Consider the following 18734-nt stretch of genomic DNA (forward strand, 5'->3'; position numbering starts at 1 on the left):
ACCTTACCTTAATGGTGTTTGCCATGTTTATTTGGTTTGGGGCAAGGACAGGAGACTGATTTTCTTTAGCTGCCTCATAATGCAGGAGTAATTTCTGTGTTCAGTCTCTAAATATCAGGACAATAAAAGTATGAAATAGACTGACAAAATAAAATTGACCTTTGAATTCTTGTTTAAAAATGTGATATCTTCTTTGAAAGGGAAAGAAGCCGAAAGAGGTACAATTAATTTGGTGTCTCAAAAATATTTCTGCTTTCAAACAGGAATTCTTTTTCCTTGATGTCTACATTTAGGACCAATGAGAAAGGGACAAAAACAGTTATTCTTCTTTTTTTCAGTTGAGTGTCAGTGCTATCAATTAGTTTTGTGTGGTGTCTGAATTCATAATTAATGAAAATTTTATTTTTTATTTTAAATCATGCATGTTTTATATGAAAAATAAAAATGCATGTTCCTGAATGAGATATAAAAGTTGAAATTAATATCTTCTGTATATCTTTCCTATGGTTAAATTTATGTTCTTGTACTTTCCTCCAAGATGATTAATACTATTATTTTTTGGTATATAGGGTGTGTTTATGTACATTTCTAATAGACATGAATTTGGAAGACTATTATCAACTGCCAATTATAATATTTCCCATTATAACAATGACCTCTGGCAGATTTTTGAAAATCCTGTGGTATGTATTTCATGCTCAGCTTCATTTATTACTTATTTTCCTATAACTCTAAATGGATGTAAATCAGTTAGGTTAATAATATGAAAATATGGTAAGAGACTTTAAAAAGGTATCTTTAATTATATTTTTTAAGGCATAATTATATTTCTTGACTAAGAACTTTCTTTTTAAAGACATGAGGTTTGGGGAAGGGAATTATCAGTTTCTTTGATTTCTCCCAATATCTCTGTTTATATATTCAAAAACTCCAACAAATTTTTAATCACAATTTCAGAGGAAAATGTTTACAAGTAGCTCATGTATGACAATATTACATTTTGACTTTCAGGAAAAGAATTCAAAAAGTTAGTTTGTGAAAATGGATTTTATTTTATCATTTTGTTTGTTTTTTATAATAATTTTGTGAATGTACACCAAAGATAGCTAGAGAAAATTGCAGAGTAAGTGGATTCAGTATATAAAGTCTTAAGTTGAGGAAATGATTTCCTTTTGAAGTCCAAAATTATTTCTTTTCTGAAAGATTTGAATCATGTAGACATTAATTCCTTTTTTGTCTTACTGGGTTGGTTTTCTTTAGTCAAGTTGGCACAATTATTCAAGGGAAAATACTCTCTCTAATCTCTGTAATACTACTATTTATGGTTTTCTCCTTCCCAATAGTGAAAGTTTTAAATTACAAAGACTCAATCCACCTGATGAGAATTGTCTTTTATTTTGTAGTAGTTGACTTTTGGGAATAGTAAATTTAATGGTCTCTGGAACTCTGTTGAAGGAAAAAGAATATCTTTTGACTTTTTTGGGGTATTTTAAAAATACTTTTGTTTCATTTTAGCTGCGTATCTCCATCTTTCACAGGAGTAGAATTGAAAAGAGGCATTTTTTAAATGGTGAGGGTAGAATTACATATTTTACTTTGGCACTGAATCTCTTGGTATTTTGAGAGACAGAATTATTTGATTTCTTGGGTAATAATTAGTTTCCTGAAAAAAATTTCCCAAGTTATATCCTGTAGATATTTGTGTGAGAATTCAAATCTTTAGAGATTTGAATATGCAATGAATATATCAGAAATAATAGGAACTGCTTTTCTTTCCATGCTGTTTTTGGTAAATTAGCCTGACTGACATGCCTCATGAGGGGTATCCCACAGCAAAATATTTAATGATTATCCCATTATCAGAACTTCTAAGAAATTAGTAAAGTCAGTTTGTTCCATGACATTTGAAAAGCAGTCTAAAATGAAAAGTTAATATTAATGCTTCAATGTAAAATCTTAGGAGCTTGTTTCTTTAACTTCAAAAAATCTATAATGATGCCAGGAAAGGATACTTAAAAATATTTAAAGGTTCTGAAATGTTATGTATGATTATTTACTGCTAATTTTCCCCCATGTTTTGGAATCAGAGAACCAATTAATATTAAAGGGAATAATGAGATAATACAGTAATTTCATCCTTATAATTATATACTATGTATAAATTAAATTTGTTAAAGAATTTGAAGATAACTTTTATTCTTCCATATCAAAAATTTCTGCATTACACGTAAGCAGAGATATGCAAAACCAAGAATGGCAAATAAATTATCAGAGCCCTTCTGAATTGCGGCCTCAAAAGATATATTTCAGACAAATATTTTTGAAACGTATTTTGATTGGAATTATTTTGAGCCCGTATCTCAATTCTTTCCTGTTTGCTCACTTAATTTGTACTTTGCAAAGAGAAAATTAAGAATTTTGTTAAATGGTCTAAATATATTTAAGAAAAGATCGTTTTGGATATTGACTCATATTTTAATATATACCCTTTAAATATTGGGCTTTTAAATAAAACACTTGACCCAGGAAAAGGATTCCTTAGCTGATATTGACAAAAATTGATGTATCTTAGTGTGTGGCTTACGTGTCAGTGATTGGACTAAGAGAAGATTCAGGTTCATGAATTAGTATGAAGAGGAGCTATTTTTCAATATATGGTCTTATACCTTAATTTCAGTAACTAAAAGATATGAAATAGTAACCCCATGATCATTCTTTGATACACATCTAAAACTGAAGGCAGAAATTTTAAATACATTTAAAAAAATCAAAATTATTTTAGAGTAATTCACTATAAAATTACAAGTAAGGCCAAGTTGATTAATATTTTTTACGAATTTTAGTAATTTTTACTGATTAAGTTTTACGAATATTTGTTGGTAGGATTATGTTCCTTATCTTTCACTTTTAAAACACACATATTTACCTACACCTATTTATATGCATAGAATATAGTATACAAATATAGTGACTATAAGATTACTCAAATTTTAAAATCCTGAGTTATAAAAGTCTGTAAATAAAAATTTTGCCATTCATAAAATGATGTGAACATACATAGAATCAGGCGAAGTTTAAAAAACATAAACTGTGGTTTCTGAAAATTCCTACTTTGTCTACTACATGTAGTCATTTATAAATTGCTTGAGCAATTTCTAAAGTGCATGTACTTTATATTTTCTATTAAAGTATTTATGAAAAGGTTTTTGCTTTAATCTGTGCAATTGATTTTTTTGTAGGACTGGAAGGAAAAGTATATAAACCGAGATTATTCGAAGATTTTCACTGAAAATATAGTTGAACAGGTTTGTATTAATAATTACTATGATATGTAGGGCATTTTTGCTATATTTTCCAGCAGGGAATATTATTAATGCAATACTGCTTTAGCAGCAGATGTTGTGAAAGTGGAGAAACTTTATCCTTTAGGTAAAATTCATATGACTTAATTACCAGTTTTACAGCCTTAAGGGTCATACAGTTGTAAACATGTAGAAAAATGAGAATTAACAATAATTTTAAGATCATGTCATTTTTTTAGCATACTCCCAAATGTTATAGCTATCTCAAAAATAAGGAATTCTTGGCAGATCTCTGGTGTAGGCCTCTTTCAATGAAAGTTTATCTTTGAAAGAAATTGAGCTCCAAACGTCTCTTCTCAGAGAGGTCTTTTAAAAAATGAACTCTGTTTGAGGTTAGTGTTCCAAACTATTGCTAATACCTTATTTCAGAGAATGTAACGTGTCTAAAATGTCTTTAGTTCTGAGATGCTCTGTTATTTTGTGTACCATGAGAAAGGAAAAAAATACTGCCAATTAAACTATGATGTAATGTTTTCTAGTCACTTAGAATTTTTAATTTTATGCATATTGAAAGAGCTATTTTAGACTTATTAAGGCATATATGTTATAGAGCACTGTATACATAATAGCATTTCATTTCAATGAGTGGTAGTATAAATCATTTAAAAAGATGTTTCAAAAGGCAAGTCAACAAGTGCAGTGTCAACTAAATGTGTGCATGTGCACACACACAGATACACACAAAGTGAGGACAGAATGAATGCCTGACCAAGTGTACACGCCCTGTGGCATTAACAACATCACTATGGCTGCCTGGCCAACTGTGCCTCTAAGACACGTCTTGATTGCACAGATGTTAAAATGCAAACAAAATAAGTAAATAAATGAAAATAAAAGTCTTAGAAATTGTTTAAAAAAAACCAAAACCCAAACTAGTATTGTTTGTAACAGTACTGTCAGTAATATTGGGCAAACTTCTTAAAAAGACATCTAAGTGAGATAAATATTGACTATTCTGTACTTTTGAAATGCCATTTCTTAGTAAAAAGACACAAAATGTTATTCTCTTAATGGTGATATCATGTTTTATATATAGCCTTGTCCAGATGTTTTTTGGTTTCCTATATTTTCTGAAAAAGCCTGCGATGAATTGGTGGAAGAAATGGAGCATTATGGCCAGTGGTCTGGGGGAAAACATCATGTAAGTTGTCATTTCACACAAAGAACTAAAATGTGTATGTGGGGCAAGGAGGAGTGTAGATATTTAGAGAAGGTAGAGGAGGCTTGTCCTTTTTGTCTTACATCTCTGAGTCTTAGACCTAAATGAAGGGGCTACCCAAGGCTGTCAAGAGAACTCTTGTTTTTAGCCTAATTCTGGTACTAATTGTTTAACATTGAATCTATCCGGGCCTCAGTTTCATCTCCAATTATACTGGATAGGCCTTAAGGGTCAGTGTCTCCTGGCTGGGGATGGTAAGGTAATGCCTATTGTGTGACACTGCTCTTCTCCAAGGTCACTTTTTATTCTCTGCATTTTTGCAGTGAGCTGTAGTAAAAATACCAAGACAAAGTTTCTGTGGTTGACTGCCAAAGCTATTTTTTTGTGTGTAGACATAGGAAGGAGGAATCTGTTTGAATGCCTTTGGTGTAATTCAGTTTTGCATTTACATTCAGAGTCAAAGACTTGGCTGGAAGCATTACTGTAGGTGGTTCAAGGTATTTCTTTTCCTCTGAGAACCCACAGATGCCAGCTCCTTCACAGTACTGAGGAATTTTCGTGGAATGTTCTGGAATATCACTGCCTCTGCTCAATTATATATTCCCCAGCTAGTTAGCTGATCAGGAAGACAGAAGTTCAAAGTATGAGGAAGAGCTTGAAGTCAGCCCGTTGTAGGATAATGAAAAGCAATCGTGGAAGGACTTTGGGTGCCACAAAATAAAAGTGAGGAACTTGGCAGGGAAAGTTTATTTTCAGTGACAGGTAATCCAAGTGGTAGACAGACAGAATCTATGCCCGTCACCAGCTAAGACTGCCTGAAGGTTCACTGTAAAAACACTCATTTTTTAGGGGACACGGGAAGGCTTTGGCAATCAATTTTTTTTTTTTTTTTTTTTTTTTTTTTTTTTTTTTTCCAGTACGCAGGCCTCTCACTGTTGTGGCCTCTCCCGTTGCAGAGCACAGGCTCCGGACGCACAGGCTCAGTGGCCATGGCTCACGGGCCTAGCCGCTCCGCGGCATGTGGGATCTTCCCGGACCGGGGCACGAACCCGTGTCCCCTGCATCGGCAGGCGGACTCGCAACCACTGCACCACCAGGGAAGCCCCGGCAATCAATTTTATTTACTTTCTCATCAGACCTCACATACCTATTAAATAAGTAGGAAAGCAGTCTTACTCTGTAATACTTTGCTTCATCATTGATACATTTGCAAAGCCATGTTATCTAAGTTATTTTGATAGTTTCGCAATTAAAGCAGATGGTACACCATAATTGAACTGTTATTTTTATTGTCTGTTATGATCTTGTGGTTGAAAAAATTCCAAGATAATGTAAGTGTGAATTGCACACAGACCACAGTTTATGATGTCATGAATACTCTTTTTAGGATAGCCGTATATCTGGTGGTTATGAAAATGTCCCAACTGATGATATCCACATGAAGCAAATTGGTCTGGAGAATGTATGGCTTCATTTTATCCGGGAATTTATTGCGCCTGTTACGCTGAAGGTCTTTGCAGGCTATTATACTAAGGTAATTATCCTCCCATTCCTGCTGCCTACCTCCTACCAGTTTTTACACAAATGTGCTATTTTATATTGTTATTGATAAGCAAATCCATTGATTTACTTTGCTCTTTTAGGGGTTTGCACTATTGAATTTCGTAGTAAAATACTCCCCTGAAAGACAACGCTCTCTTCGCCCTCATCATGACGCTTCTACATTTACCATCAACATTGCACTCAATAATGTGGGAGAAGATTTTCAGGTAATTATGGCTTTTTTTTTTACATTTTTCAAAAGAAATATGTCATTATGAAAGGGCTTTGCCTTATTTTTTTTTAGATTCTGCTTAGATATCATCATTTGAATTTTATCACTCATTAAAAATGAGACAACAAGTTGATACATTTATTGGTCTATCTTTTTTAGGGAGGTGGATGCAAATTTCTAAGGTACAATTGCTCTATTGAGTCACCAAGAAAAGGCTGGAGTTTCATGCATCCAGGGAGACTCACGCATTTGCATGAAGGACTTCCTGTTAAAAATGGAACGAGATACATCGCTGTGTCATTTATAGATCCCTAAGTTATTTACTTTTCATTGAATTCAGTTTTCTTTTGGAATGGATGCCTGGCATGAACATGTCTTTGAAGTTGTGCTTGAGACGATGAGAAGAATATTTAAATAACTTCCACAGAACAACTTCACTTTGGGCCAAACATTTGAAAAACTTTTTATAAAAAAATTGATATTTCTTAATATCTGCTCTGAGCCTTAAAACACAGATTGAAGAAGAAAAAGGAAAAAAAAATGTAAAAGCAAATATTTATTTCTATGCCTTATTGTCTCTGAGAATAATAACAATTTTCTGAATTTGTGTTTCAGTTGATAAAGTATTCAGGTACAGATGAACAAGTGACAAATGAGACTAATAATATTTTCTTATTAAAAGGCTGGGAAGAGTTTTATTTATCAACATGTAGACAAAATGGATATAAATGAAAATTTCAAAAATTTTAATTTTTGAAATGCTGAAAAACTGGAGTTCTAACTGAATTTGTATGCAACTAATTGTGTAAGTGCTTTTTTGACTGCCTATATAGGCACCTTTTACAGTAGTTACTGAAGGAATACAAAGAACAATATTACACAGTGTTTTTCCTCAAGAAACTTAGTACAAAGTATAACTGAGGTACATATCCAGTGGAAAACATTTCTGTTTAAATTGTTAGATTTTTTTACATTTGCAGTAGAAATCAAGCCTTATGTTCCTTCAGATGAATTTTCCAAGGTAGATTATATTAAGTAGATGTTAGATTTAGGACAGCTTTTGAGCCTTTCGATTTCTTAAAGTACATCAAATATCAACTTAAGATCAGCAAGTGTCCTTAACTCAAAACAGGGTTTTTTTTTTTTTATTCTAGAAAATAATGAGGAAAAAGAAAATTTCATTGAGATTAGTAGTAACACTTTATGACTTTTTTAAAAAAACTCTTTTTACGTTTTTAAGTACTTGAATTTTATATCAGGAAGATAAAGTTGGTGAACCTTTGTTCTTCCCTTTTGCCTTTTGTCTTCCTCCTAATTCTTTTCTTCAGGAGGGTGATTCACATTTTTGTCTTCCCAGCATAGTCTCCATTTTGTCATTCTTACTCTTTTTTTTTTTTTTTTTTTTTTTTTTTGCGGTACGCGGGCCTCTCACTGTTGTGGCATCTCCCATTAAGGAGCACAGACTCCAGACGCGCAGGCTCCGGACGCGCAGCCTCAGCGGCCATGGCTCACGGGACCAACTGCTCCGCGGCATGTGGGATTCTACCGGACCAGGGCATGAACCCGTGTTCCCTGCATCAGCAGGCGGACTCTCAACCACTGCGCCAGCAGGGAAGCCCCTATTCTTCTTACTCTTTTTATTACCTTCCTTTTATCCCACTTTAAGAAATTCCCCAACACCAAAAAATTTGTGACTTGAGTTTTTACCATTACTCTGAGTGAGGTTTAAATATTCTTATTGTAGCTACTGTTTTTAATTTAAAGGTTAAACTTGAAAAAAAGTGTTAAGTCATGGTGCCAAATTTCATTTTTCTAACACCATGTGTTAGAAAATTATGAAAAATAAAATAATTTAAAATAAGTTTCTGTTGTTCTCTTTATTATTGGGGATTTATCTTTAGAAGAGAATATATGGTGGAGTATACTGAAAGAATATCTGGATGCAATAGGCCGTGATTTTTAAATTTTGCTTGGTACATTTACTGATATCAGAACTTAATAAACATTCTAGTTATTGAATTCCAAATTGAATTGTAATATCTTCCATTTCAGACTGACTAGAGATTTCATCTAACTTATTTTACAAGTGAGAAAACAGAGACAAAAATATTTATTTGATATATATTGATTTACTCAATGGTGTTTTTCAAGTCCTTACTGTGGGCCAGGCACTGGTCCAAGCACTGAAGGTATGGTGATGAATAAGATGTTATATTACTGGGAGATGGATTTAGGAAATAAGGAGTTGGGTTCTACCGCCTTTTTGTTCTTTATTGGCACTTAATATCCAAAGTAAACTCCTACTATCCATCAACTTGATTGAAGAGATATTTTAATAATTATTTGTGAATTATATTACTATACTTCAGGATGGTATTCTAAATATAAATACTGGTATGTCATGGATACCAACCATTCAGAACAGACTTTGGTTATGAAAAACAGTTCTACCAGTGCAAGCCAGCTTAATGTCCCTTGTGGTACACTTCAGAGGAAGGACATAACCAGATACTAGTTCTTTCCAGTAGTAGGTGGTGACTTATAGTAGCTATTTTAATCTCATGCTATGTTGCCAGAAATTGGATCAAGGCAATCAGCTGAGCACATTTTCTACCTTTCCTCTTTTTCCAGACTTATGAAATGATATGAAATGTACTTTTAAATAGAACAATTTATCCTGAAGATTAAATCTAGTCCTACTGTTATCCTATCAACTATCATCATTATCTTATTACTCATCAAGTATTACTAAGTGCTGATCATAACATGGGCTGGGCACTGTATTAGAATAATTGGGGCCATTTATTGAGTCCCTACTGTAGGCCAGCTACTTTATGTAGGTTATCTATAATTGTCACAACAATCTCACAGTGCAAGTTTTATTATCCTCATTTTATGGAAGAAAACGAAATCTCAAGAAGATAAAATGACTTTCCTAAGGCCACACAATGGGCAAATTGCAGAAGCAGAGGTTGTCTGTAAACACAGATCTGTCTGGCTCCCAAAGGTCTGTCTTTTTCCACTAACTCCCAGTCTTTTTTTTTTTTTTTTTTTTTTTTTGCGGTACGCGGGCCTCTCACTGCTGTGGCCTCTCCCGTTGCGGAGCACAGGCTCCGGACGCGCAGGCTCAGCGGCCATGGCTCACGGGCCAGGCCGCTCCGCGGCATGTGGGATCTTCCCGGACCGGGGCACGAACCCGTGTCCCCTGCATCGGCAGGCGGACTCTCAACCACTGCGCCACCAGGGAAGCCCAACTCGCAGTCTTTTGAAAACAAAACTGAATTGTAAGAATGGTCCCTGACTCTAATAGAATTATATCTGTGTAGGAGAAAGAGTTAAATTAATAAACAAAGACTATCAGATAAGGAAATACTATATAAAACATGAACAATGAAAATGTGTGCATTTTGCAAGCAATGATTGCTATAAATGAACAGGAAGGAGGAGGGAGGACATCGGTGTTGATTGAAGTTCCCGGGGAGGTTTCATCAAACAAACAAAAAAAAGAACAATTCATAATTAATGAGCGAAAGTGCGACAAATTCCCTAAGTAGGTCAAAAATTTGAAAGCTGGAAATCAGGCAGGATTAGGTGGATAGGGAAAGCTATAGCTTGAAACATGTTCAGCTCTGGCAATCACTAATCTATTCTCTGTTTCTGTGAGTTCAGTTTTTTAAAATTCCACATATATGTGAGATGAAACAGTATTTGTCTTTCTCTGTCCTATTTCACTTAGCACAATGCCCTTAAGCCTCATCCATGTTGTCACAAATGGCAATATTTCCTTCTACTTCATGGTTGAATAATATTCTAGTGTGTGTGCATGTGCGTGTGTGTGTGTGTGTGTATATATTTATATATATCATTTTTTCTTTACGCATTCATCCATTGATAGACACTTAGGTTGTTTCCACGTCTTGGCTGTTGTAAATAATGGTCCAGTGAACATGGGAATGTGAACAGCTTTTGGGGATAATGATTTAGTTTCCTTCAGATATAGTCTCAGAAGTGGAATTGCTAGATCATATCATCACAATTTTTAAGTTTTTGAGGAACCAAAATCTTTTACTATGAAAATACATCTGTGTATTAATTGTAAAGAAAAAAAAAGTAGAAAGAAAAGAGAATGTAATTTAATTACAATAAATTGAAGTGTATTGATGTCAATAGTATCTATTGGTGTCTGCGGGTACATGTATGTGAGTGTGTATGTATACATATATTACCAAAGGGCTTTAAATGCTAATGGTGGCATTTTTTCTCATTCTTAATGTGCATAGGAATCAATGTGAATATCTTCCCTTAATATGGATACTTTAGTAGTACAGTATATTAATTTTTTTCACTCTGCTTTATTTTTGAAAAACACTAGTAATTTACCTGTATTGGTAACTTACCTAAGAAATCAAGTACCCTTCTACAGAATAAACATATGGAAAACAGTTAACATACAATCTGAGTGGTCCATCCTAATGACAGAATCTCTTTATATTTTCCTTCACTCCTACTTTCCTGTCTGTCATATGCACTTCTTAATCTCCCTGCTTGCTAAGCCCTAAAGCCCATCTTGTATGACATTTTTGGGGCATGTCATTCATTTGGAATATGGAGTGGTCTATACAACAGATCTCTTCAAGTTGCAGGAAAGCCAAACAAAATTTTCTGTCACAGTTGAGAGTCAGTCTCAGTAAATACCTCACTTTGACTAGATGTTGACTATTTCAGAAAATTAAAGTCTTTAAACTTGATGAAAGCAGCTTTTGTCAAACTGCACTGTTTATCTGTGTCTTTCAGAATAGCAAGCTACAGACTTCTTTTAGTGTAACTCTTTATTAAGAAAAAGCCATTGGGGAGAAACCGGGGAAATGTATAAAGCTCTTCAATGAAAGCAATGAATTTTGGATTAAATTTTAAGAGAAATACACTAAGAAATAACTAATGAAAAGAGAAGAAAACTGTACACACAGACATGCTTTTAAAATGCAGAGTACTATATTGCTAAATTATTCTAATAAAAAGAATTAGAAAATTGGAAAGATGGATATATATGCAAGGGATGTGTGGACTTTATAAATTTCAAATCTTCCAGACAGTTTCTTTTTAATTTTAAAGATAAACTTTAAATTATATTTTTGTTTTATTCTTAATATATTGAAATAAATTAGAAAATATTAATTTGGAAAAGTAGGTTCTTTGCTGATTCTTGAGGTACTGTAATTTTTTTGTGATAAATCAAGTAACAATGATTATTTTAGCATGCTATTCTATCTTTACTGAAAAATGGTTGACTTAAAAAAATCTGATTAAACTCTTGAAAATTAGAAAAGAATTTCTGCCTATTTAACAAGATAAAATAAGTAATCAACTTAAAGAATGGTTTTAACAAAAGAAATGGAAAACATCATGCATGCTATCAACAATTTAAGGAAAATCTTGTTCCTTTCAAATTATCTTCATCCCAAAGTAACTATTAGATTTCAAAAAGAGAATTCAGGGATGTAGAAGGAGAAAAACAAAATTCATGTAGATTTGTAATAAGTAATGAACTTCTCTGTGCTTAATTATAAAATAATTTAAAAAATAATTTTAAAAGACATTTTTCTTAACACTGATTTAAGTTCAGTTACTTTTCCTTTAGGAATGTAATCTGAAATGGCAGAAAAAATCCTTAAGGAAAGCACATAACGATATAAAATCCTGCACCTACTCAGGAGACTTTTAAAATTTGACAGAGCTTAACTTCCAGGTGAGAAATGGACAAATTAAAGCATAACTTTCTTCTGCTGATCATAAATGATTAGATAATTGATTAATTGAAAATGTGCATATTTAAAAAATGAGATTATTCTATTAAATTTTTTATTATTTTCATTTGTGATTACATAAATATACATTTTACAAATCTTGCCAAATTGTGACATCAGAGCCCCACCTTGTGGCCAGTGTAGATAACTAATAGAGTCTAAATTTTAAGCAAAAAGCAAGAGCCTTAAATTTTTTTTAAGTTTCATGCTTTCAAAATGTTTCTTAAAGGCTAACATAAATAAAAATGATATAAATTTGGGTGATTTTTTTCAGGAATTCCTTTTTTTATTTTTGTAGATACAACACAGTGTTTTAAAAGGAGGAATCGGGATACCTTATTCTGAAATAAGGGGTAGCTAGCATATTCCCAGTTAGTACTGATGAAGTTGTTTTCTATCCTTTATGTACTTTGGAAATTGCTAATCTGTTTTCACTAGGTAATACGGGCCAATGATAAAATCAGTTTAGAAATGGTCAGACTCAATTACAACTGATACAGTAATTGGTTTTGAGTAAACAAAATAACTTACATGACTTTAGAAAACTTCCATAGGGTTTGATTATAAAGAACAAATGTATTTTTAAAAATTCCTTTGTGGCAGGGAAAGGTAAATCACAATTTTTTTTTTCTCATAATCAGCACAGGGCTAGTAAAGTGCAGCAATGAAGACAGGTTCTCTTTTGGTTTTTTGAGGATTAAGGGAATTTGTTCCTGCTGAAGTTATTGAAGGGAAGTGTACTAGAGTAGTTCTAAATTACTGTAGCTCTCACGTATTCAGATGTTTCCCCACATCCTTCTTGATCATCCTTCCCTCCTTTGAGTTGCCTTGCACCCTGGCTGCTTCACCGAATTCAGGTGCTGCTCATCTAAGTCTAGAGCAATTTCGTTGATTTTCATATTGTCCTAAGGTGGCTTTCCTTTTGATCTTCTGTGAGCCAAGAGGAGAGGAAATTTTAAAATATACCTATGATCAAAACCTCAATGGTTTGGTGTCTGTGATAGCACGTCTCCAAAGATGGTCCTCAATGACCCATGCCTCCCAGGATTCGTATCTCTGCACACTTCGCTCTCACCTTGAACCTGGGTGGGCCTTCTGTAACCAGTGGAGTGCAGTAGAAGTTACTCTGCATAACTTCCAAGTTGAGTCAGGAGAGACCCAGTGGCTTTGATCACCTAGAACATTCACTCGTAGGCACTTCTGGAATCCAGGTGCCATTCTGTGAAAAGCCCATGCCACATAAAAGCACTCCAGCCAACAGTGGAAGCTCAGTTACTACATCATCTGGCACCATGTGAGTGAATTATTTGGACATCAAGCTCTGTCGAACCTTCAGATGACTATTGTCCCCATGGTTGACTTCTGCCTGCAATCACATGTGAGTCCCCAAGCGAGAACCACCCAGCTGAGCCCAGTCAACCCACAGAGCTGTGAGAGAGGAAGATTACATTGTTTTGAGTCACTAAGTCCTGCATAGTTTATTATGCAGCAATAGAAACCAAAACAGGAATAATTGCCCAGACTTCCTCTCTAATTGGGCCTGCTTTCCTGAGCACTTAACGTACTGGATTGTTTATTTACCTTTCATTTTCCTCAATAAAGCCATGTTTCTCGAAGGAAGGGACTGGTCCTTATTCAGTCTTTTCAGTTTTAGAGAGAGCCTGGCATACAGTAGGCACTCATATGTGTGAATGAGTAATTGGGAGTTGATTTTATGTCTAAGATTTTGTTGTATTTGAATCAAAATGATCCCTGAGGGAAATAGGAGTTTTGAATTTAACAGACCAAAAATAAAAATAAATCTGTGTGTTCTTTGGCTGTGCTGTGTGAGGTAAAGACTTGAGAAAGACTGTACAATCTGTTCCTGAATAAAAGAATATGTAGGCAGCACCAAGTTGGATAGAGAGATGTACTAAGATGTTATAAAAAGAAACCCATATCACTGTTATCCTCAATATCCTGTGAGAAAGGACCGAGACAGGGAATGGTCAGTTTATGAGTAAACTGCTTGGCGGGTTTAGTCTTTTATATTGAAAGACAAAAATAACCAATTTCTCCCGAGGGTATACTGTGTCCAGAGACTTGACCCATGGTAAGATGGCCAAGTAAGATTTGGTGCAATCGCGCAAAGAAGAGAGAGCTCGTGATTGTAGACGGCCTTTGTTCCAGCCAATAGCCTGAGTTCCCTCAGTCTTTTGTTTCTTCAGCTCCAAAAGCACAGACACAATTTGAGAAATTTCATGGAGCTGCAAGATGTTCTCTCAGGTTATTTGTACAATGGGAAAGAAAGGTCACAGAGTCCAGCTTCCTTCCCGTGTCCGTGACAGATCACTAGTCACAGATCACTAGATCACTAGACTTTAAATAAATATTTTGAATTGAATGAATTTGGTTTTACACATCTTAAAACAGTTTTTAGTAAAATGCAAAAGCATTATATCCATATACAGACTAAAAAATCTATATTTTATCATCCCACTTTAAACTAAGAAATAGTTCTAAAGTAGAAAAACGGTGAAAACGGTGGATTTCTAAATGCCAAGGAGAGTGTGTCCTTGAGGTGTATTCTCACAGGAACTACTGTTGTTACCATAGTTACAGATTACACTGCTCATTGGGTGTGGCTTGTTGATTTTAACCAAACAGCATTTTAACATCTGTTCAGTATGGTGCTAGAAATGTGATCAATAATGGAATTAAAACTTTATAATTTCAAAAGTATGGACCTGAATGAATTTGTTCAAAAAATGAATTGTTTAGGAGAGCTGTAATGTGGATGATGTCAGAAAGAAAAAACAGAATTTAGAAACTTCTTGACTGCATGTCAGTAATAGTTTGAATAAAACAGACTAGGGAAAAAGTATTTTTATACAAATACAGAGGAGATATCTTTAACTGTTTAAAATTGGTAAAGGATTTGGCAGATCTGAGACGTTAAAAGGGTAACAAACAGTGAATTCAAGTGTGTAAAGTGACAGATATGGGAGAGAGCAATGAAATCAAGGAGTTATAATCAATCTAATTATAGTCCAAAGTGAGGATGTGAAAACTGGACATAAACCCCACCTAACTTGCCAATGATTAGAAAGGTTTCATCTCCTAATTTGGGGTGTTTGTTTTGGCCTTAAGATTTCAGATTCTATTTTGGGGAGGAAGCATGTTGTGTGCACTGTTTTTCAAACAGTTTCATCCTTCAGCAGACTTTCTTGTAAATATTTATTCCAATGTTTCCTTATTTTTTAAAGTCTAAAATGAGGACAGAAGGAGATGTGCAGAATGTGTACTTGTCCATGTCGCATGATTAATTGGAGCGCTCAGATGTTTGTAGCCCAGAATGTAAAGCTTCAATGATGGTTTACATTTGTAATAGTTACATGTAATTTTTCCTGAACATCCCTGTGCTTCCCAGATTTTCCACCCACTCATAGTTAAGTGGGGCCGTGTGACTGTTTTTTGGCCACTGGCCTGTGACCAGAAATAATGTGGATCACTCCCAAGGCCAAACATTTAAAAGCCCATTATAGCGACCCTTGAAGCATATATATACTGAGATGTCTGGATCCTGAGTCACTCTTTGGAAGGGAGTTTCCATTAAGGGGTATCAGACCCACAACAGCTATGTGTGAGAAAGAAATAAGTTTTACATGTTAAGCCACTGAGGTTTCCAGGCTTGCAAGATGGCTTATTTTTACCTAATATACCAATCACATGTTTGAGAAAAAGATACATATTTTAATTGAAGAAGATAGATTTAGGTATCTACTGGTTTTAAAATAATGAAAACCTAGAGTTAATTTAGGTTTTAGTGATTTAATTTGTATCATCTAACAACAGAATCTCAAGATTGGAGTGGTCTTAAAAGCTAGGTAGTCCAATCTCTGTCCTGCTTTCACCCTAAACAAACCCCTTTCAGGTTTCCCTGGTTGATGATCATCCAGACTGTACTTGAAAACTTTATTTAGTGAATGTTTATTAGGCGTCTCTTAACATGCCTATCATTGTACCTGACATTAAAGATTTGATTTAGATTAATAGGTAGGATTTATCATCTTTGCATTACAATCCAGTGATCAAGTCATTGAATCCTGACGTAGACACAGCAGAGCATTTTCTTAACTGTGCTAGAATCTGTCTTTTGTAACTTCGACTTAAAGTTTATACATGTACATTTGAAAACGATATGAAAAAAGTTAATGCCTTTTAACATGGGTGTCTCTTTCATATATTTAACTGCAGTAATCACAACTGTTTCCTCTCTCCCCCCAACCCCTTATGCCTCCTCCTTTCATCTTTTCCACACTTAAAATATCAGACTCTTCACTAGTCTTTTATATTGAAAGACAAAAATAACCAATTTCTCCCGAGGGTATCCTATGTCCAGAGACTTGACCCATGGTAAGATGGCCAAGTAAGATTTGGTGCAATCGCGCGAAGAAGAGAGAGCTCGTGATTGTAGACAGCCTTGGGTCCAGCCAATAGCCTGAGTTCCCTCAGTCTTTTGTTTCTTCAGCTCCAAAAGCACAGACACAGTTTGAGAAATTTCATGGAGCTGCAAGATGTTCTCTCAGGTTATTTGTACAATGGGAAAGAAAGGTCACAGAGTCCAGCTTCCTTCCCGTGTCCGTGACAGATCACTAGGCCTCTGCTTGAGGGTTTGCAGATTGCTCATCTGTGGTTGAAAATCTCCTGTTAGCAGAATGCTTTTCCTTATATTGAGCTGATATCAGCTGCCTTGCAACTTCCTCCTGTCGCCTCTTGTTCTGCTTTCTAAAGGAGCACAGACTAAGTTGAACGCCCTTTCTATGTGTTAGCAACGCAAATGGATTGTGGTTTTCCTAAATCTGCTCTCCAAGACAAACATTTCAGGATTCACAGCCATCTCATCATCCTGTCCTCTGTGGCTCTCTGCTTCTCTCTCCATTGTCAACATCGCACTTGACGGTGTGTCACCTAGAGACCTGGCTCCTGCAGTGATTCTGATTGCCTCCTTTGGTCTGGTCACTCTATTTCTAGATGTAAAGCCTAAGATTTTACCATCTTGTATAGGGGGTTATACCACAATGATTTAAAAGAAAACACCAGATTAGTGGTTTTCAAACCAGGCTGCACATTAAAATCACCTGGGGGAGCAGTTAAAAAATGCTGATGCTCACGTCCTAGTCCTGACCAAAGAAACCAGGATCTCCAGGAGTAAGGCCCAAATACAGCTATTTTTTAAAGTGCTTCAGTGATTTTAATGTGCAGTAATGCGTTTTGCTCTTAAATGAGGCTTCTCTCAACCTGTATGCAAATGCAATTTTTTATTTGAATGTAAAATATCGGACTTTTGCTCTGTTCCAGTTTAATTATCTCTGATAATAGGAGTCCCATAATTTCCAAATGCAATTTTGTGAGGTCAATCTTCAACAATCTTCAACAAAGCTAGAACACTGAAACTACTAAAATGTCCATAAGATGTTTAGAAAAGTTTGGAAAGGAATTTTAAGAAGTATAAGGATGAATTCATTTCAATTTAATATTTCTTATATTGTTGGGTTTATGCATAATTTGTACTGTATGTAAGAGCATCCTACATCATACTATGAATAAACTTGGATGATCATTGTTAGCAGATGACAGAGACCAGTATTTATGGGATACAAGAATGTTTTTCCAAATTCTAGGTCCTTCCAAACAAAACAAGCATTAATCCTCTGTGAGTTAGCTCTTTTCTATTGAAACACTAGGTTTCAAGGCATATCCAAATAAATTTTTTTTTTTACAATGGTGTGTTAGTTTCTGCTTTATAACAAAGTGTATCAGTTATACATATACATAATGTTCCCATATCTCTTCCCTCTTACGTCTCCCTCCCTCCCACCCTCCCTATCCCACCCCTCTAGGTGGTCACAAAGCACCAAGCTGATCTCCCTGTGCTATGCGGCTGCTTCCCACTAGCTATCTATTTTACGTTTGGTATAAACTACTTTTTATTCCTTTAACTTTTGATATCTTTTAGCTGTTAAAAGGAATGTCGTTTTAGAAAGTTTGGCAGCAGAAAACGAGTCCGGCACATCTGAAATTAATCAGTGTTGAGTAAGAATTAAGAGGAACAACTGCAGTTATTTAAATTTGCATCTCTGGGTCAAGATTGCCCAAGCATTGCAGTAAAATGAATTAGAATTTCTTAAAAATCCATGTTATTGGCCCTTTATTTAAAAGGCCAGGAGCAGCCCTCACGTTGCATCCCCCATTGTTCTTGGTATATTGAGTACATTGTTGATAATGATCATGATGTACAGTTTTGAAAGCACCTAGTTCTTAGGCTAAGGCATCATGCATTGATGTTTATAGTATTTTTCACATCCACCTAAAATGAGTTAGGGATAGTCCAGAGGAATAATGTTAATACCATCAAAATGAAGATACAAGAGGTCAGAAAACATTTAGAGGAAGTGGTGAGATATTTATTGTAATTGCACACACAACTTATTATTTCTCTCTGTAGAGCCAAGACAAAAGAAGAAACACAATAGGTTACTCTACAGAGGTCTCTTGATGTTGCCCAAAGACATTTTTCACTGCCCAGTTACTCACCTTTTTTTTTTTTCTATATCTGTATATATTAGACCTTCATCTAGAGATTCAGTCTTGCT

General features: G+C 34.8%; 1 protein-coding gene across 1 annotated transcript in view; it reads left to right on the plus strand.

The window, feature by feature from the left end:
- Nucleotides 1–8156, plus strand: part of PLOD2 (procollagen-lysine,2-oxoglutarate 5-dioxygenase 2) — a 107180-nt gene extending 99024 nt beyond the window's left edge. Inside the window, exons 15-20 of the mRNA XM_060149152.1 lie at nucleotides 570–683; nucleotides 3240–3305; nucleotides 4399–4503; nucleotides 5909–6055; nucleotides 6165–6290; nucleotides 6455–8156. Coding sequence (XP_060005135.1) covers nucleotides 570–683; nucleotides 3240–3305; nucleotides 4399–4503; nucleotides 5909–6055; nucleotides 6165–6290; nucleotides 6455–6610 — 714 coding nt within the window. The 3' untranslated portion in view covers nucleotides 6611–8156. The remainder of the gene's footprint in view (nucleotides 1–569; nucleotides 684–3239; nucleotides 3306–4398; nucleotides 4504–5908; nucleotides 6056–6164; nucleotides 6291–6454) is intronic.
- The last annotated feature ends 10578 nt before the right edge of the window (nucleotides 8157–18734 follow it).

Source organism: Lagenorhynchus albirostris, chromosome 5 (assembly GCF_949774975.1).
Source record: "Lagenorhynchus albirostris chromosome 5, mLagAlb1.1, whole genome shotgun sequence".
In the NCBI taxonomy this organism is placed as follows: domain Eukaryota; kingdom Metazoa; phylum Chordata; class Mammalia; order Artiodactyla; family Delphinidae; genus Lagenorhynchus; species Lagenorhynchus albirostris.